This window comes from Anastrepha obliqua, chromosome 5 (genome assembly GCF_027943255.1).
Source record: "Anastrepha obliqua isolate idAnaObli1 chromosome 5, idAnaObli1_1.0, whole genome shotgun sequence".
Lineage (NCBI taxonomy): Eukaryota > Metazoa > Arthropoda > Insecta > Diptera > Tephritidae > Anastrepha > Anastrepha obliqua.
In genome coordinates this window covers 101,024,824-101,047,079 of record NC_072896.1, presented here as the reverse complement: position 1 = coordinate 101,047,079, position 22,256 = coordinate 101,024,824, and the positions used below count along the sequence as shown (strand labels likewise).

Here is a 22,256-nt window from a genome sequence, read left to right as displayed (position 1 = left end):
ACCAAGTTTGTAAAAATTTAGATTTATTCGCGAATTCTGGTAAGAGTTCTTTTTCAAATTTTTTTCCAAATTATTTTTTTTCCAAAAGTTGTTTTCCGAATTTTTTTTTCTCCCACATTTTTACTTAAAAAATTTTTTTTTACCGTTTTTTTCTAATTTTTTTTTCCAAATTTGTTTTCAAAATTTCTTTTTCTAAAATTTTTTTCCCCAAATTTTTTTTCCAAAATTTTTTTTGGTTAAATATTTTTGAGAATTTTGTGAAAAAATAAAAAAAAATAAATAATTGGCGCGTACACTTCTGTTAGGTGTTTAGCCGAGCTCCTCCTCCTATTTGTGGTGTGCGTCTTGATGTTGTTCCACAAATGGAGGGACCTACAGTTTCAAGCCGACTCCGAACGGCAGGTATTTTTATGAGGAGCTTTTTCATGGCAGAAATACACTCGGAGGTTTGCCATTGCCTGCCGAGAGGCGACCGCTATTAGAAAAATGTTTTTATTAATTTTGCTTTCACCGAGATTCGAACCAACGACCTCTCTGTGAATTCCGAATGGTAATCACGCACCAACCCATTCGGCTACGGCGGCCGAAAAAATACTCGCTTTTAAATTTGTTTCTTATTTCTTTTGTTATTATCTGAAACTACGCTCATTAAGCCCAGAAAGTTCCATAGTGAGAATCTATGTGAAAAATCAGTGCAAAATACTGCTCTATTGAAGCGCTGGCATGTACACTTACTCATTACATTCCTCTGCAAATCGATCGAAGCCTCGCTAACACACAACGTTTCAGCTATCAATGAAAAAAAAATTGAAGAAAATCTGAGGGGGACTGTTTTCCACAAATGTCAAAAAAATGTTCCCAAAAACTTTAAACAAAAAAATAAAAAATGTTTTACAAAGTTAATTTTATCTTTGAAAATAAAAAACAAACAATTAAAATGTTTAAAGCTATTTGAATTGGAAAAACTATATCAAAATTATGAGCTCTATGCTCTCGAAATTATATAATAATTTTTTTTTTTTTCAAATTTTAATTTACTTCTTATTATACTCAAGCCTTAAATTTAAGATTGGTTCAAAATAATTGGATCTCTTAACATGGAACCGCTCTTTCGTTCCATAAATTGTATTCGTTATACTTGGCGGGCTGCTCGCATTTCCTAAAGGTATGCTCTACTATGATTGCGAGCGTGTGTGTGTGTGTGCAAGTGATATGAGTAGTGTTGTGGTACATACATAGGTATGTTGAATATGTTGCCGCTTTTATATTTCCGAAAATTTAATTTGAACCAAACGTGAATATTTCTTTGAATAGCCAAAAATTTCAATTCTATTGAACAAATTTCTCATTCCGTTGTTGCCTAGCCAACACTCCGCAGAAATAAAGCGCTTTGGGCAGACTTTTGTATTAAATTCTCATTTTGTAACCCTGGTGCTATGACATGTCGCTTATAAATTGGTATTAAATAAATTTTACATAGTTTTTGTTGGTGGTATAATGCACGTTTGCTTGCGCTTTGGCTTGCGGTTTAATATAAAAAGTTTTCTGATAGGTAATTTAAGTTTTGAAATTGCCGAACTGATCGATGGATGGGTTGTGTGAGGTTATTGTTTAAATTTCATAAAAAAAAAAAACAAAGAAAAAAATATGCATATACGAGTATATCAAATATGTAAAAGTGCACATTTAAAATTGCATTTAGTTTGGTGTGAGAGAGCTTGATTTTTATCCTTTTTTATTGCACTTTTGGTTCGAGTGTTCATGGCATGTATTCAATTAAAGGTGGAAGTTGCTTTAGAACTAAAATTGTAAGGAAATTTTGGAAGAACTTAACCTTGATTTGTTTAACTCTCTGTAGTCCATTGAGAGGCAAAATAGGAAAACCAAATTTATTTAGAATTTTTTAAATTTTTATATTCCATATTTTACAGGTACGAAAGGAAAGTAAATCTAAAGTTTGTTAATTCGTATATTTATTTCTTTAAGAAATATTTATTGGAACAAATCCGTATTTTGTTCTCAAAAATTACTTAACTTTTCCACTGGTGAATGCGTATTGTTAGAAAAATAATTAATTAAATTTGGCGGAAGATGTTATTCCTGTATTATTTATTGTCTTCTGAAAGCGAGTGCGGCGTAGATATCGCCAATAACGGTGGGGTTTAGAACCTCATTAAGCTCTCTGTAGATACTAAATTTTTATTAATAACGATAGGGGTTTTGATTTCGATTTTGTTTTGGCAGAAGGCTTTAATCATAATTCTGTATAGTTTAAGCAACAATTGTATTATTTCAACTGTTACTGTTGATGCGGGAAATATTTCATCTACTTCATCTACTAGGACACAACGCAAGTTTTGAATTTACAGGAAAGGCGTTGGCCCAAAAGCGCCATTTCAGCTTCATCAAATTTTCGAACAAGCTTTTCGGTACCAGCGAAACTTGGATACCAGGCAAGGTTTTAGACAAGGACATTCTCTGTCATGCGTTTTTTTTCATTTGAAGTTTGAAAGCGTAATATTAATAGCCCAAATTTTTTTCTGTTATGTTGTTGCATTCCTCAAATGAACTTATGGGAAGTTTCATTTCAATCTGCCAATTCATTCTTTGTTTACAAGCCAATTAGTATCGACATATCACAGTATTTTCTTCAATAGAAAAACCCAGTGATTGAATTTTTATTTCTGGAAGGTTCAAAAGTAAAGGAAATTTATGAATGAATGTTAAGAGTGTATAAGGACTTTTCGCTGTAATAAGTACAAGATAAAGATGGGTTCCTGAATATAAACTTGGTCGTATAAGCCTTGAAGACGATCTACGTTAAGAACTTCCAAAAACAGCAGCAACTCCATAAATCGTAGAAAAAATACAGGATTGTATGCCAAATCGTCGAATGACTGAAAGAGATTTAGTAGGAGCCCCAGTCTTCTCATTGGGCAGTGTAAGTAATATGTTCACCGAAGTATTGGGTTTTGAAAGCTGTGTGCATAATTGGTGCCTTATTCGCACACCATGGAACAAAAACACCTTGAAAGGTAACTTTCTCAGCAACATTTAGAGCATTTTCTAAAGAATCAAGAAGATTTTGTTCAACGATTCGTCACTAAGGATGAGACTTGCATACATTACCATGATTATAAATCAAAACAAGAGGCTTATGAGTGAACCTGGTTCTTCGGCACCGAAATGAGTTCGTGACCAGAAATCGGCCAAGAAGGAGTTAGAATCAGTTTTTTAGAAAGGAAAGAAATTTTGTGTGTGGATTATTTGTATGCTGGTAAGACAATAAATCCTGAACCTTTTAGACCAGCTGAAGGAAAAAATCGTGAAAAAGATCCAATAGCAAAAGACAAAAATATTTTTCATTAGGAAAACGCACCGTATCACAAGAGCGTTTTGACAATGGCTAAAGTCCACGAGTTTTTGGCGCATACGCCGTATCCATCAGATTTGGTCCCTAGCACCTTCCATTTGTTTCCAAATCTAAAAAAATTCATGCATGGAAAGCGCTTTTCATCAAATGATGAGGTCATAACAGCTGTGGAAACGTATTTTACAGCCCTTCCAGATTCTCACTTCAGGGATGGTATTCATTGATTGGGATCTCGTTGGAACAAACGTATTGATGCTCAAGCAGACTATGTTGAATAGTAAGTGCATTTCAAAGCATAAAATTGTGATTTTCTTATCGAACTGCAAAACTCATTGAAAAACTTAGTATATTTTTTTCTATAATAGAAAGAACCGAATATGATGTTGTGATATATTTCTTCGACTAGAAATCATTGAGATCAATAATTGAAATCAAGTATATGATATTATTTGTGAAGGTCCAGGTATGGCTAGTTGTGAAGTTTTTGATACCATTGCGAACTCAAATGAACAGGTATTTCGTATTTTACATGAAAAGATTCATACGCAAGAACTGCGCGGAAAATTAGAGCCGCATTCGTAAACAATTCAACAAAAAGCGAATCGACAGTGGAAGCAGATTTCTCAGCATATTTTTGCCATAGAGTGCTTATTAACATTGTAATTATTTATTTAATATTGAATGCATTATATAGAGCACGAATTTTCCCAGCAGATTTGGCTCACAGCGATCACTTCCTCTTCAGAAAGTTGAAGCAATTTCTTGGTGGAAAGCATTTTCTGTAGAACAAACAAGTTAACGGGCTTATATACAGAGATGGTATACAATTAGCTGAAGATTGGTGGGGTTATATTAAATAAAAAATTTATTTCATTTACAACTTTTTATTCTTTTAATTTTGGTTGCTTACTTTTCAACGAACCCGCACAATGCTGTTGGTGTACACGGACCATATTGACGTCGCTGCTTTCATCATCAGTATAATAAGCGCACATTTTTCCAATTTAGCGGGTTCTGGCACATCAAAAGGCGAAAATTCTATATCTTGGATTAATTTGAATTTTCTTACAATACAATTTTACTGCAATTATTCCCTACACTTTGACTGAAAAGTATGCGCGTTGTTGCTGCATAGAAATTATCCTTCAATTCAGCCCTATTTGGTGGGCGAACATAAGAGGAAGATATTTTAGTTTTATGGAGACATAAGGGGTGTCATTAATGGAGTTCTCAAAAACGTAGTTTAGCAATCAGTAAAATGAAGTTTAATGCGAATTATACTGGAGTTTGCTGGAGATTAGCTGCTCTGATGGCAAGCTTCAGTTTTTCTTTGAATGCTTTCATTTCACAACCCGACATTAAATCGTAATAAAAACATTGCATAAAAAATGTGAATAAACCTTTTAGTGCTCACCCATAAGATAACTTATAAAGTAGTACGTAACTAGAGATAATAACAATAATAATAGATCAGTAAACTTTGTGTGGCTTTCTGACTAGAGTTAAGTAGCCATTCCGAGTTCTCGTAAACATTGCAACATATTGGCAAGGCGGGCGAGTTTTGGCGATGATTATGATGATTATGCTATTATTTTTTAACCTAAAGCTATTTTTATAAAGTAAGTAAGTAGGTACATATTTTTTTAAATAATATAAAAATACAGCCTCCAGTGTGTTAAAATAAAGTGAGTGGAATAATGATGGAGTCAGAGCATGTTGATAATTGGTTTTATTGTTTTTTTTTTTTAATTAATTTTAATTACTTCTTTTTATAAAATTATATTTCATTCACATTTCACATAAATGGATGTATCATGCTTTTTGCATAGTGTATAAAAATTTTCATCCAAATTCTAAACTTTTCAATTCAAGTCTTTTTAAAAAAAATTTAAAATTATGTTAAACAATTTTATGATAAGGTCACAACATATTTTTTTTTCAAATTAATTTTAATTACTTTTTTTATAAAATTATATTTCATTCTACAACATAAGCCACATAAATGGATATATCACGCTTTGTGCAGAATCTATAAAAATTCGAAAAAATTGCATCCAAATTTCAAAAAATTTTAAATTGAGTTCTTTAAAAATAATAAAAGTTATATTAAAAACTTGAATTTTGGCGCTGCAGTTTTTCTCGTTGGAAGTCAAGTATCTCAGTGTACAACTTGACCCCAAGCTCCACTGGAAGCTGCACATAGAAAATCGAGCTAAGCAGGCCAGAATGGCTTTCTACCCCTGTAAATCTATGCTCGGCTAAATATGGGGTCTCAGGCCACATGTCGTACTCTGGATGTACAACTTAGTGGTTCTGCCTATGGGTTTGACATATGGTTGCCTAGTTTGTAGGGTAGCTCTTCAGAAGGTCTACAACACCACTAAATTGGAGAGAGTGTAGAGAACTGCCTGTGGAGGCATAACTGAGGCATGTAGAACTTTTCCCACCGCTGCCTTCAACGTCATTCTGCACTTATTTCCCGTAGATCTTCAAGTTAAATCCAATGCTGCGCAAAACGCTATTAGGTTGAAGGAGATTGGCCTCTGGAGGCAACTTCCTGTAGGACATGGTTGCATCTTGAAGCAGATCTCCCCTTCCTTCTCTGTTATTCGCACCGACCTCTCCATCCGCAAACTGGGATTTGAGGGTTGTGCTAGGGCTATCTTTCCGAGTAGGCTAGATTGGAAGGAAGGGAGAGCCGGCACGGATATAGGTACCTCTGTTTTCAGTGACGGATTTAAGATGGAATCTGGAGTGCGAGCGGGGTTTTTTTTTTCTAAATAAGCCAATATTTCAGTCTCTTTTAAACTGCCGGAAACGAGCAGCGTCTTTCAAGCAGAGGTCTTCGCGATACTGCAAGCATGCAAAATGTTTAGGGATCGCTGTTGGGAGGGCGACATTAGTATATTATATTTTCCGATATTCAAGCTGCGATTGAGGTTCTGTCGTCGCCGTATTGCAGTTCTCTTCTGATCAATTCCTTTAAGGAGGACCTCAAACGTCTTGAATGTGCTGGAAACATTTCCCTTATCTGGGTTAATGGGCTCAGGAATATAAAGGGAAAAGAAATTGCCAATGAGCTTGCCAGGAGAGGGTCGACAGAACCGGTCTCAGTTGTCCCCATCTCAGACATCGGTGTCCCCTTGACCGTTGTTAAAGGGAAACTCCACAATTTCTTCCTCAAAAAAGCGCAAAACAGATGGAGGTCTATCTCATCGTGTGCTATCTCAATAGCACTATGGCCTCAATACGACAAAAAGAGGACGCTTAAGGTGATGGGAATCTCCCACCATTCAATATCCAAGCTCAATAGGGTGTTCACTGGTCATTGGGTGATCGGAACTCATGTGGAGAAGCTTGGACTTCCGTGCCACCCCTATTGCAGAAGCTGTGGGGATCCTGCAGAGAAAGAGACTGTTGAGCACTTTCTTTGCAAACGTCCGGCTCTGGCGGCTAGGCGCTTGAGATTCCTTAGCGTGTCTTTTGGGTATGGCGTGAGTAAATTCTCCAGCCCAGATCCCCTATCTCTCCTCTACTACATCAACAGCACTGGATGGCTGTAAAAGGTTTTCTCTTTCCTAAATTTTTCACAGGTATGGTATCAAAACGGCACGTAAATGTTACATGTAGTGTACCTGGCGTACTCTTGCCATCTAACGTACCTCCTACCTACGCAGTTTTATAGCTTATTTAATTCTTATATAATAAAGTGTTATTTCCAAATTCTGGTTGATTTTCTATAATTTTTTTCTGACGCTGTTGCGGATTTTCTCCATATAAAAAATATATTCCTGCAGTCGTTACACAACTTTTTTTTTTAATTCTGTTAAAAAAACCTTGAAACTTCGATGAAATGAAGTAAAAATAATTTATGCAATTTTTGTATACTTATAGAAAGAACTATAATTTTATAAAAAATAATTTAGTACAAAAATCAAAAAAGGACTAGTGGAAAATCGGTCAATATGTGGTGACGTTACCATTACTTCACTCACTTTATATGTCATAATCCATAAAAATCACTGTTATAACTTCTAAATAGCATCTTCTTAAAAAATAAAAAATCATTTAAAATTCCAAAAAAATTCGGTCCGTAAATAATTGGAAGTTGTCAACTTACCCTGCGTCGCGTTTCGTAATCAAGCGCACCCGCCACATAAATGGCACCAGTCATATTCTTAACCGCAAAAGCGCCACCAATGTTGCCACTCGTAATTTCGTAACGTATACGTGATGCTATACGCAAACAAAGCCAAAGTCAACAGCAGCAGCAGGAGCAGTAAACAACAGTGGCAGTAAATGTAAAAAATTGTAGTTGTTGGTGTTTGATGTTGACATTTTTAATTTCATGTGATATTTTAATACGCATGTGACAGTCCACGCGTGAGCGCGCCAGTTAGCCACGCACACACATTAACACATATTTCAAGGGGCAGCAAGCAGCAGCAGCAATTGAAGTTCCATTATGTTCAGCGCCAACAAGACGCAAAGCAGCGAAGCATTCATGTGTTTTTTTTGTTGTTGTACGTGTGTACGAGTAAAGAAGTGTAAGAGATAATTCGTGGAAAGAAATAATAATTTTTATAGTAATTTTACTTTTCATCTTCTTATCACTTTTTTATGCGCTCACACACAATGTGCGCTAGTGAGCGTATAAATACAAATGTACAATATGTATGTATGTATGCATGTGCATATGCATAACCTCTTAAGTGTGTACTTACATTCATCGTGATCCTTCGCTGTAACAGTTAATACAGTATGTTGGATATCTTCGTTTTCGTCCACTTCCGCCTCATAGAGTGACTTGTCGAAGTAGGGCGGATTGTCGTTCTTATCGGCGATGCCAATGCGTATGAATTTTGTCACTGTAAATAAAGTCGAATGAAGAGCAAAAGGGAGAAGAAGATAAGTTTGTGCAGTAATAAGATAAATAGCGGGAAATCAAATTGTATTTAGAGTGCACTAGCGTTGCACTCATCTAAGAAAATATTACTTGGCAGCTATGAACACTTCTGGATGTAGTTATCAAATGTGTAGTAATGGACAGCTGTCTTAATATAAAGGGTTTTCCAACAACAGGTGTTATTTTAAAAAGCCCGCTATTTCGGTAGATGTCACTTTTGAAGCCGTCATATGGAACGATATACTTCGCTTAAACAATGCATTGAAATTATTACAATTCAGAGACGGCAGAGACGGTTCGTAAAACTCGAACAGTTTTGGGTCATCGTGAAGCACCTTGTCGGACCGCAAAACAGAAATTAGTGAAAAAATTCGAGCTGCTGGACACAAGTTAGTGATGTGAAGAATAAAACCCGTGCACGTCGCTCAAGAGCAGCAAAAAATATTGCTGTTGTAGCCGCAAGTGTTGAAGAAAACCCAAGTTTGCCCAATCCTCCCCGTTCTTTGGAATTAGGCATTCCACAAACGTAATTGCACCGTATTTTGCATAAAGATTTGGGTCTTAAAGCTTATAAAGTCCAGCTAGCACAATAACTCAAGCCGGCCGATCATCAACAATGTCGTGTCTTTGCCGATTGGGTCGTTGAAATGCATGAGAATGCTACGGAATTCTATCGAAAAATCATCTTGAGTGATGAGGCCCATTTGCACCTCGGTGGCTTCGTCAACAAGCCAAATCGTCGGATCTGAGGCTCAGAAAATCCCAGAGTTATTGTTGAAAAGCCTCTCTATCCTCAACGTGTGACTGTTTGCTGCGATTTATGGTCCGGTGGAGTTGTTGGACCTTACTTTTTCGAAAATGAAGCTAGAGCGACAGTTACGGTGAATGGATTACGCTATCGAGAGAGGATTAACGATTTTTATGGCCGGAATCGGATAGTATTGATCTGGACAACGTTTATTTTGAACAAAATGGTGCTACGTGCCATTCACGCAACGAAACCATTATTTGAATATCAAAATAACACCTCTTATTGGAAAACCCTTTATAAGTACAAAAGTATAATACTTAGCACCTCAATATTTTCAAGAATTTTGATTATTTCTCTTTTCTTTTAATATTCATTACTTTTTCATAAGACAACAAACTGTGTCTAATTTTTTTTTGGAAATGAGGGGATTTAAAATGCCTAATGCATCATCAACGCTGCCGTCACAGCAATGGTATGTGCGGAGTTTGTCGAATGAAAAAAATTAATTTTAATTATTATTTTCATCAAAAATTTGTAATTTCAAAATTTTGAATCGGAATTAAAAAACAGACAAGAAAATGAGTACGCAGTATGGCCCGTTCATTTATAGTCTAATGAAGTGCATGTTTGAAGTTGCTAGAAAAGCCCGTTGATTTTATTAATTCTTTCCTTCACGGTGTTGCGTATTTTTTTCATATAACAAATCCACCAAATGTTTTTTTTTTTTATTTGAAGAAAATAGGCAACGGTGCCAGTAAAACCTTTCATCCAAAATCAACGAGAATTTTAAGCTACTTGAAACTTACACTTTATTATACTATAATTTAATAGCCTATAAAAGTCCATACCAAATTTTTTTTTTTTATTATGTTGAAAAATTTTTATCAAATTTTTTTTTCAATTTTTAAAAATTTGTACAAAGTTTCAAACTTGGCGTAGTATGATCTTCATTATATATATATACATCCCATAGTTCCTAGAGGAAACATAGGGCCTCCTTCTTTATACAATTGAGCTAGTTATATCTTCATAAAAAAATAATAATTTAAATTAAAAAATATATAAATAAATAAATTGTGAAAACTTGTGAAAATATTGAGATGCTAGTTTTTTTTCGCTGGCTGCACATATCCTATGTACCCAAGCTTGTAAGAAGGTACGCTGCACATGCCTATTATTTTATAATCAATAAAACCGAATATAATAAAAAATAAATAAAAAAATAAAAGAAATAAATCGAATATAATAAAAAATAAATAGCATTTCACGTGAAATGGCTGTGAAAAACCATACAAATTGCATTGCTGTATCTCACTGCAAAGTTAGTACTCAGCTCGCGCCGTGAAAACACCGCACAACATTCTAGCAACATAATGCCAGCAACATGTTTGGACACTTATTTAATTTGCATATGACATTTCAATTTGAACGAGAACTGACAAGTGATTTGCGAATGAAGTGCCTATGATCGAATACTACGAAGACATGGCGTTTTTAAACGAAACGTCCTCGCAATGACTGTAAGTAAAACTTCTTTATATTTTTTGTGTTAATATATGTAGATATATGTATGTATGTTTGTCGAAAAACACTTTTCTTACCAAAATTTTCCAATTACATCTGGGGCGATACTCATAAATTTGACGCTTCTTCTCAATTAACATTTAATTTTGCTAGCCACATTTCTTATCTGTTAAGATAGTACTAGCGTGTACAAGCAAAAGTAGCTTAAATTGACTTGAGAAAGAACTTAGGGTACTTATCCCGAGGTGGTCGGAATAAAAGCACTGCGAAAGTTTGCAAAGTTTCGAAATGTTTTTTTTAATTTAATAAAAAAATTATTTTTTTGTATAAAAGAATGGGTTATGGGTAATGGGTTACGAGTCTAGAGCTTTGAGAAAACCCAAATACTTCTTTGTCCTCTTTTCTTTGTTCAGTCTTTAGTCCTTGACTTATTTTCTTCCATGTTTAAAATTCTAATACTCTTAAACAATTTTTGCAGCTGATTTGTATCAGATACCCTCAATACGTAAAAGCATTTATTTCCAAATTGTGAAGTTCTAGTTTTAGTGTTGCATACATTTTTGCAGTTTAAGCGCAAAATAGTAAATAGTCAGCAGGTGAAAAATTGTTGCATAAGACTTTAATAAAAAAAATAATAAATAAAAAAATAAATAAAAAAGTTTAACCCATCTTCGGCCGCTACAAGAATTCGACATAATTTTTCCATTTCCTTTTTAGTCAGTGCTTATAGGACCATAATCAAGAAAAATTAAAAAAAAAAAATTCTGACCATCGGTGTTTTAGATATGGACTGGTCGAAAAATCGACCACTGGCCAAAAACCGTCAAATATATTAAAAAAAAATACAACATTTATGAAAAAAATTTAGCACACGAAGTCAATTTATTTCATTTTATTTCAAATACAAATATTTTTTTTGTTGTTTTATTGATAGAAAAGTCAGCTTACAAATTTTTACGATAATCATCAAAACATATAGTACATATGTAAATGAATATTGCACTTTTTGCAAGTAATAGTAGTATGTTTCTTGCAAAATTTACACCGCCAAAATTTTTTTTCAATGCTTCTCATGCCTTTCATTGATCCGAGGAAGGTTCGATGGACCTTCATCTCCATGTTCGTTTTCATACTCGTCCTCGTCCTTGTTCTATACTTTGCCACCGCATTATCATGGAGATCCACACCACCCATGCCATGATTATACTCTTGAATAGCTTTTGGCTGCGGGATAGTGATAGTTTGTTTTTTCTTCCGAACAATATCTTTTAGTGCTAATAATTGGATTGACTGTGGAGTTATTAGTTATAACATTGACTACAGCATTATCATTCCACCGAACAGTAAATATTTCTTGCTGATGATCAAGTAGTTGGTCAAATGTTCCTCGTATTTCTTTTTTTAAATTTCTCTAAGGAGAATCGCCCATTCTATTTTCGCGAATAGTACCAGTTGCAAAAAATCGACGTTCGTTCAGAGGGCACATTAGATGGTATGAAGAGAAAAAAATTATCAAAGAAAATGAGGTGGCACTCGGGGTCAGATACATTGGCAAGCAAGTCTAAGACTGTTTGTGCGCCTAGACCAATAGTTTTATCGTGAGGGGTTGCTGCTCCCCCGTACAATGAACTAGAAAATAAGTACCCACTTTCAGATCACAAGCACCATGTTTTCAACCCAAACCGGATTGGCTTTCCCTTGATAAACATTTTGCAGGAGTGGCGTCCAAAGTATGGAATCATCTGTTCGTCTATAGAGAGATTATGGCTAAAGACTCCAAACTACATAAACTTTTTGTTGAGAGCGTCAGTAATAGGACGAACTTTCGCAAAACGGTCTGCTGCGTTTAAATTCGTGTTGTCAGCGAGATGGAAAAACTGCTTAATTTTTTTAAACCAATTACGACTCATAGCCTGCTTCACAATTGGAACTCCCATGTCCGGTCGAACAGACCAGTAGTGGTCAAGGTGTGGCAAAGTATGGTACCCCGATAGGTACAATATTCCAATAAACCTACGTATTTCGATTGGCGTGATGTTAATTGGAGCATTGTGTTGGTTTGCATACTCATTTGTGAAAGTGGTAATATTTGTGATCAAAAAACAATGTAAAGAGATCATAGGGGGATTTTGAGCCTACAAAATAGTGCAATTATATATACGTATACAAAAAGGATTGATTGCTTACCAATTTCAGAAAACATTTATTCGAATTTGATTGCTTCCACATTTATTGCGGTCCTTGTGTATTGAAAATCGCTGGGTTTTCGCCATATGGGACGGGCAAAACCCGATTTACTCAAGCGAAAAACTCTAGAACTAAAAATCTTAGCGGAATGCCAACATTCCACCGCTGCATCCCTTTTAGGATAGTTCTGCCCTAGTTCGATATTAGACGAATGAGAACTAGTTCGATTTGTAGGTATTTTCTAATAGTCCCGTACCATCCAATATAGGACAGGTTCGATTTTGGAGGTAAGGTACTAGTGCTGAACTAGAATTTTGGTTCACTAGTAGTGATTTTCCCTTTCCTATACCACAAAGATAATCACTTCCATCTCTTTCAATAAGAAAAAAATATTGCTAGATTTTGTTCTATCCTACATGACAGTTCCTGGCCAGCGGTCGATTTCTCGACCACTAAAGTTTACGTCCATGAAACAGTAAAAATTATTGCAATATCGATATGTTACTTTTTTGATTCTCTTAATTTCATCTTTTCTCTTCACAATAAATTAGCAACAATTATTTGTTTTTTTGTTTTTCATTATTTTTTCATCTGCACAAAAAACACGTAAAAATAGTGATAATTTCATTCTTTTACAAAAATCTGCCCTGAACCTTTTTTTCTTAAAAAATTATGCTCTGGAAATTAACTAAATTCCAAATTTAAAACTTGTGAAAACTGATCAATAAATTTACATTTAGTTTCTGAGATATTGGAGTCCGAAGTTGGTGGTCGAAAAATCGACCAGCTGCCGAAAATGGCTTAATGCACTGAAGAGTATTTTAATTAAATGACAACTAATATATATTCCTACGAGTATAAGTTCTTATAATTGTAAGCCATTTGCCATCACCAAACTAAGAAATGGAAGGCAATGGGAAGGAGCTTCCGGAAGGAAAAGAAGTTGAAGTTTCGCTAAATGTCTCGCTAGAGAGAACAAAAATGGAGAATACCTGCTGTTGATACTTTTTTTTGTTGTTTTTTTTTTGTTTTGTGTTTTGATGCGCATCGTTTTCCGATTATCGCTCCAGTGATTGGTTTTTTTGAGTGGAAACGAGTCATTGTGCGCACAGTGCCTTATGGAACTTCTGCTGTAAAGTTTTCAAATGAGCAGAATTTATACAATAAAATCAAGCATTCAGCATTTGCAATAGTTCCAAATTGAAAAAAAACATTTCCGGCAAAATTTCAAGCTTTTCAGTCAGTATTTTTAAAACTATTCTGTGTATGCAGTGTTATAACCAATTCAATTTTGAGTATGCAGCCCTTTCATCCATTCAATTTTTACATTTATATAAAATTACTCAAGTTTAATGTGGCTCAAAAATCACATTTGTTAGAACATATTTCTTAGTTTTCTGTATTACAACTCAACTACAGAACTACTTAGCTACTTTTCAAATATTCTCTCTAAGTATTCCTTTTGCATATTGTCATTGGAAAATATTGCATTTTTCACACAATTGGAATTGCTTAAACGAGACGGTCGTTTTATTCCTTGGACACTCTATTTGTGAATAATATTAATGCTTGACAACTTTTTTCTTCATTGGCGGTGTAATGCATTTTCTTCCAAAAAAAAAAAAATCGGGCATTCGTTGTATGATGAAAAATCGCAAGACCGCCAGCAAAAAAAAAAACAAATAATCAAAAATCAGCGCTATTTTTCAGCCACTTTAAACTGGCACAATATTATACCAAAATTCAATGGACTGTGAAATTGCATACTCGAAATTTTTCTAAAGATTCTGATTAAAATGTTTGAGGTTTTAGTAAAGTGATTTATATTGAGTGCTATAAGAGAAAGGTGTGGTTCAGCTTGGACAAAACATTCATCATGAACGGCGTTATTTGTAACCAAAAAAATAGCTATTTTTCCCTCAAATATTCACGAATCCATGTATATCTGCACTGGCATACAGGCAAACATAAAATATTATTTAAAGCAATCACAATGTCGAAATAAATCATTTGGAAATTATTTCTCTTGCCACATGTCCCTTCTTATTAAAAATACCTTCCTTTATCGCTTTTCATGCAAAATTATACTGCACAACAAACTTTTGCGTTTATTCGTATATCAAATAAATATTTTAGATGCTTTGTGTTGATTTTTTTATAAAAACAGAGCAGAAATAAAAGTGAAATCGGTTTCGCTTAAAATCATATTTTTCAAACTCATATTTATTTGTAAGTATGCATATACAAAACATTTTTACATCAATATTAATGGAGATAATAAAATATATGTACAGCATTAATGTACAAGTTTGTATGTCTGTATACGAAAACATTTGGCATTTAAGGCAAATAAAAAATTGATATCAAATGAAATTGTGGCATTACATGCAGGGTGTATTGTGAAAAATGACACATAGACAAAAAGAAATGTCACAATCCGTTTGATTTTGATTTTGTGTTTGTCATTGAATAATTCCGGCAGAATTTGATATGCCATAATTTATATGACAAAGCGAAGCGGTATTTGTATGATAAAAATGTATTATTAATTAAATTTAACTGCAACATGAAAATAATAATAATAAACAAGTACGACACAGAGAAATATTTTCATGTAATATAATAAAATTTCCAAATTAAATTAAGTCAAAAATATCAGCCTCAGAAAGCCTTTCAGATTTTACAGTACTTTAAAAAAACATTGAAAAAAAGTCATTTGCTTTTCATTAGGATTGTCTGATACAGAAGCTGCGTAGGCAATACACATTACATACACTCAGTTATAAAAAAACTGGCTATGCATGAAAGAAATATCAAGTCTAGGTAAGTAAGAAGGTAGATACTAACCCAAAAAGGGTGTATGCGCCAATTATACAGGGTGAACGATATGAAGTGTTACCAACTTCACACTGATTGTTTCTGTAAAACAGATCATGACATCAACGTCAAAATTATTCTAATGACAGTTCAATATATTGTTTATAAGCCATCAAAAACTTTTGCGAAGTGGAAAAAATGGCCAAAAAACTGAAAATATCGGAAGACAGCATTCGACGCATATTGAAAACTGAGCTGAAGATCAAGGCTTACAAGTTCCAAAAAGCGCACGATCTTTCACTCCAGCAAAAAAAAGGAGTTGTTGCGCTTGCACGAACGTGGCGAATTTCCTAACATTGTGTTCTTTGATGAAAAAAATTTCCCAATTGAGCAGTTCATAAACACTCAAAACGATCGTGTTTACTTGACCGAACACTCATACGAGAATTTAAGCCTACGTATGGCCACTCGAAGCAATTTCCCATCACAATTAATGGTTTGGGCCGCAGTGACTCAACTGAACGACATTGAAAATTATTGTGCCCATGCTAATATTTTTTTCGAGGCGATTGAGTCTTGGCGATTGGCGATCAAGACGATGCAATGTGCAGCACAGTCAACGAAAAAAATCAATTTATTGTAAGCGATATTATCTGGAACGGCGGCCGCCATAGTCGAATGGGTTGGTGCGTGACTACCATTCGGAATTCACAGAGAGAACGTAGGTTCAAATCTCGGTGAAACACCAAATTAAGAAAAACATTTATCTAATAGCGGTCGCCCCTCGGCAGACAATGGCAAACCTCCGAGCAGGAACTCGGCCAAACACCGAAAAAGGGTGTTATATATATTATCTGGAAGTCTGGTCCCAGGTGTGGCCAACGTCAAACTGTTAATCGACTATGGGAGAACTTAAAGGAATCTGCTGATTTGCTGACGTATTATGGAATATGACAGAGGTCGATAATAACTGAAATTGTTTTGGTCATACACGAATCGTCTAAACAACGACTGCTTGGATAAGCGTAAGAATACGCGTTAGGGCACAGCTGTGCTGTCAAGTCCTGTATGACATAGCAGCAAAAGTTTCTCAAATAATTCTCCTTCGCATAGCCAAATCTTGTAATTTTTATTAAGTATTATAATTGTTATGAATTAACCAGACATAATTTCACCTTCGAAACATAGCCTTTATTTAACTGAGTTTTTTTGCTGCACTTCTGCTTCGAAACATGCTCCCTGAAGGTACTCCAAAAGTTTTCTATTGGATTGAGCCTTAAATCAAAGCTCGGAACACAAAAGTAGTGAAGTCAATATTGCGTACAAGTCTAAGAAAGAGACCTACAAAGAGAAAATATCCCAACTTTTCCAAGTGAAGAAAGACGGGTCACCTTCCACAACGTCAAGTAAACACGATTGATGTCGAATTGCGGTGAACCAGCTCAAACGGTGGCTAAGTAAGTAATTGACGACAGGAGTGGCTTTTCGCGCCAATTAAGAAGAAGTGGCTTTACTGTGTGTGTAGTGAAATTTGCGGTGAATTATCTGGTGTGAGCTGCGCCATTTGGGTATGGAACAACGATTGCTTGGTCTGAACTAGTGACAGGATTAGGCCGATGGAAAAAGATAAGTTGCACTCAACGATAGCGACTCGCTAGAAGCCGTGGGAGTCTTGATAGGAGTTTTTTATAAGTAACCATTACGATGATTGCTATTATGATTTTGTTGGTAACAAATTTCCCATCACAGAAGCTTGTAAAAATCGACTGCCATTGTTTTTTTTTGCCAGTAGTAACGAGGGTTTCTATGAGAGAGGCATAATGAAAGCGCAAATCTATTTCGATGCCCATTTGTATGTGCATATACATGTGAAAAACATATAAATTTACCGTAAAAAATGTGCTAGATTTCAGCTTAGGGGTTTCTCCCTACCTCGAGCTTGAAAGAGTCAGTATGCACATAAGTGACTACTTTAAGATTATAAAACTTTACTTAAAACATTTGCTGGACTCTTCTTTACTTGTTCTCTTTAAGCCTTTAATTTTCTTCATAGTCATTCGTAACATAAAAGTTTAGTAGGGTATTCATAAATTATACGGCCCAAAGTATTTTACCAGAAACCGGTGTATGTTTTGCTGAATCAAAATCTAGAATGCTTTGGTAGCTTCCTAGATATTTTAAACCAAAAATGCAACAAACGCAATTTTTTTCTCTAAGCCATACAAAACATTTTGAAAGTACCAGTTATCTTCTTTCGATTGACATTTAGACCTTTTTAAATCGATAAATTTCACAATATTCAATAATCGGAATTTTTAGGATTTTGTTTTGTAGTGAGGAGATTCCGGGACTATGCCGAAATTTAGGGTCTTTGTCTTTGTTCAAATATATTGTATTTCAGGTATTAAGTAAGACAATAAATTAAACATATTTATGAACAAGGAAAGCAAACATAAAATTCCACAAACTTAAATCGTCAATATTTTATGGTATATCAAAGTGCAAAAGACCTTAGGGTCAAACTCCAAACCATTCCATTTTATAACAAAGCTTTATACCACAAATATATTTCGTACAGCAGCAGCTACTTCTATAAAGCATGACCCGTCTGGGTCTTGATAACTAGTTTGTTGTTGGAAATAAAAAGTGGTAAAGCATCTATCATCACCAGTAAAATGAATATCAATTTCCCTATGTATGTTTGTACATGACATTGAAAGAAAACATATCTCAGCAGATTTCTTCTAGTTTTAATACCAGTCTACCTTTCATTGCCATTAGGAGGTAATTTCTACGCGAAAGCTTCTTTATTGAACAATATTAAATTATGTATATTAGTTGCTTTTTTTTTGTAAGACTACAGCAGGAAAGGATCTGGCAACTATTATAAAGGCACCATATTTCGACTATTTACTTATTAACCATTTTTTTTAATTAAAGTGCACTCAAGTTTCAAAGCTTGCCAAAAGATTTATAAAAATTCGAAAAATTTTCAATAATATATTTTAATATTTTTTCTTAATTCAGGTACGCAGTTTTAGAGCCAATATAGTACAACTTTTATGCTAGTTCAAAGTCGCTCAAAACTTTCGCTGATTTTTGATCATTTTTTTCCTCACGATATTTCGTATTTTTACCGTATCAAAAAAAAAAAAACTTGTTGTTAATGTAAATTTTTTCGATATGGCTGATGAGAAATAAATACCCAAAATTTAAGTTACGCTCTATTTTTCATCCCTTTTAGTGCAAACATATAGGGTGTTTTTTTAGCTGATTGAGAAAAGTCGATATCGATAACTATGGTTCGACAGCTAAGCAATGGCAAACTGTGTTGACATTTCTGTTAAGTAATGTTTGGCAAGTCATCATGAAACGTTTAACGCCAAAACAACGCTTTGAAATTGTGGAAATTTATTTTGAAACAATAAATCTGTGCACGATGTGCATAGAGCGAAGTATTTAAGAAGACACCGAAATATCGAATCTTCGCCATTCTTAACTTTCTCCCCTTTGTACTTCAACTACGTGGAAAATTTCAGGTAAGAATATTGGCTTACACGTCTAGAAAACATAGCTCGAATTAAAGCCAAATGGAACTTCGCTTGCGTCGCATTTTTGGTGGTTAGGCTTATTTGAATTTATTATTCAGATTTATTAGAACAAGTGATCAAAAATTGGACTTATCGAATGGACCATATAACTTGTAGCAATGGCGGACGTATGCTGGATATCATATTCGAAAAATAAATGCCATGAAATTATACTTATGTATATACAAAATTATAATAGAAGAAAATTCATTTCAACAATATTTCTGTTTTAAATTTCATTTAATATCGATAGCGGTGTAAAACAAGGTTATGGCCTTTCAAGAAACACGAGATCGCTATATCTATTTTCAAGTCAGCTCTGACTATAGCATACGCGGACGATATAGTCATTGTGGTCCGTAGTAGACGTTACCTAGGCGACATCTTCCCAGCGATAGAAAAAAAATCGAGATTGGTAAGATTTGCAATAAACATAAACAAAACTAAATAAATGAGGATGTCAAAAGTGAAAAGGAAGGCACCTGGCGTTATTGACATCGAAGACTTCAGTTTTGAGAGCTTGTCCAAATTTACATTTTTATTAATAAGTAACGACAACAGCACTGGCGAATCGTGCACACTTCGCTAACATAAATCTCCTGAAATCAACATCTCTCTCACGTAGATGCAAACTCGTTATTTATAATTCGTTCATCAGACTCATGTTGACCTACGGCCGAAAAATTTGGAGCATGAATCTTGCAGATGAGGAGCGCCTGAGAATATTTCAAATATTTCAAGATTTATCAAGTCGCTACGCATCAGGTGGGCAGGTCACATCATCCGCATGGATGAGGGTACACCACAAAAACTTCTGCTGGACCACAATCCTTTATGCTCAACACCCCGTAGCAGACCAAAAACAACTTGGCTGCATAACGTCATCGAGGACCTCAAAAAATTCGGCGTCAAAAACTGAAAATCTCCAGCGCTGGATTGTTTCGAATGGAGAAAGATTGCTGAGACAGCTAAAGCCCACTTCGGGCTGTAACGTTTATAGATGATGATGATTATCATTTTGAGTTCTGATTCTCTTAAGAAAACACCCTATACCTTACATGTGTGCGAAACTATGAACTTGGGCAAGGCTTTACTTTACATAAAAAAGTAAGTTTTGCTTTAGTTCCATTCCGTTTACACTTCGCATGGAGGAGTATCAACTGAAAGGTCGCAGATTTAATGTCAGCAAAGTCAATTGTGCTAAATTTGCTCGGATATGCATATGAAAATATGTGTGCATATATATTTAAAAATATAAAAAATGACGTATTTCTATTTTTCATATTTTCAAAAAACAAAAGAGGAATAAATTAAAAAGGTCAGACGCTGGCTTTGCATATCCTCTGGCGTGGATGTTTTTACCGAATTGCAAATACACATAAACAATAAACCACACACCGACCACACACATACATATAAAAACACATATAAATAAGTGCATACTAGCTACTGCTGCTGTGTAAGTAATGTTGCAAGTTGCAAATGGCAGCTACCACAAACTGGCTAGCTGGCTGGCAGAAGAGCAGGCAAGCAAGCAAAGAACGAAAGTGAATTATGAGCTTTGTGATATACGAATATTCTCCGTATTGTCATGATTGCCTCGCCTGAGATAACCGCTCCGAGTGGAAGGATACAGAGCAGTTCAATGGTAATGGCGTGTCGGCCCAGTGGGACTGGTAAATTGGGCATATTTTATTTACACAACTACCAACATACGTACAAACACACACACACACACATGCATGCATACCCAATGTACTGTATACTTTTGTGCAGTTGACTTGTTTATCGTTTTCTTAACTATTAAAATATCACCAAGGCAACTGCTACAGTCATGCAACATGGTGTTGGTGGAGTTGCATCTGTAAAGTTTCGTGTGCTACAATTGTTGCAACACTCTCCACTCAAATGTAAATAAATTCGAATTACGTATACTTATGCAAGTGAAAGCCAAAGTTGAACGCACATTCGAAGTGTCAATGTTTTTGTTGCTGCTACTCGTATTGTTACATTAGTCTTGTTTTGTGTTTTGTGCTTTGTTTTTGTTTTCTTTTTTGCTTTGTTTGTCTTATTTGTTTCTTGCTCTGTATTACGCCCTTAGCAAATCGTACTTAAGACTTAAATAGTTTACAATTTGTGTTTGCATTGAAGTGAATGCGCATACGGTTGTACATATGTGTTTGTGTGTAAGTGGTTGTATTTGAGTGTGTGTGTGCATTTGTCAGTGTGTCCGTTTATCCGTGTGTGGTCATTACTTTGTTTTCGTGCAGTAACAAAAAGGTAGAACTCTAATCGAGTAGTGCTTGCATACCCATTTTCCAACTGATCCTCAACTGGTCCAAATAAATAGAGCTGGATATTTGTTACTAGACAAACGCGTTAGCGGTGCATTTGCGACCTAAATTATAAGTTTTTATTATAAATCGTGTCGTAGAAGTTTGTATATTGTTGTCAAATAGTAACATTTATTAAAAAGTTCAGTTATTGTTGCTCAACAAAACTTCGAATTTATACATTAATGAGCCATTTCATGTCATTAGATTCCATTATTTCGACAGTGTCGCCAATACTTTTAAATCAGTTTATTTCTTAGGTTGAATATATAAAAAAGTTATGTGAAACAATTTTGAAATTTTTTCATAATTTTGACATATCTTGGATGCTGAAAATTGAGGCGTAGATTTTTTTAAAGTAAAATTAAGTTCGGTTTTTTTTATTTTTTTAAATTTTATTTTTATTTTTAAAGATAAAATAAACTTTCAAAAAAAACTATTACAATTTTTTGGAAAAAAAAAATATATTTTTTATATATTTTTTTCTTGGAATCCACCGCCATTCAATTTCCAAACTAATTGCGGTGTTCACTGGTCACTGGGTGATCGCTACTCATGCGGAGAAGCTTGGAATAATGCAGAAGCTGTGGGGATACTGCAGCGAAAGAGACTGTTGACCACTTTCTCTGCAAACGTCCGGCTCTGGCGGCTAGACGCTTGAGATTCCTTAGCGTGCCCTTTGGAGACGACTTGAATTAATTCTTCAGCCCAAATCCCTTTTCTCTCCTCCACTACATCAACAGCACTAGATGGCTGTAAAAGGTTTTCTCTGCCC

The 22,256-nt window shown here is 34.8% G+C and overlaps 1 protein-coding gene across 1 annotated transcript in view; it reads right to left on the bottom strand.

Annotated features, from left to right (window-relative positions):
- The window catches only part of LOC129247521 (neural-cadherin), a gene marked incomplete at its 5' end in the record, with an annotated part of 119,833 nt that extends 111,582 nt beyond the window's left edge, over positions 1 to 8,251 (bottom strand). Inside the window, 2 exons of the mRNA XM_054886673.1 lie at positions 7,494 to 7,609; positions 8,098 to 8,251. Coding sequence (XP_054742648.1) covers positions 7,494 to 7,609; positions 8,098 to 8,251 — 270 coding nt within the window. The remainder of the gene's footprint in view (positions 1 to 7,493; positions 7,610 to 8,097) is intronic.
- Between the last annotated feature and the right edge of the window lie 14,005 nt (positions 8,252 to 22,256).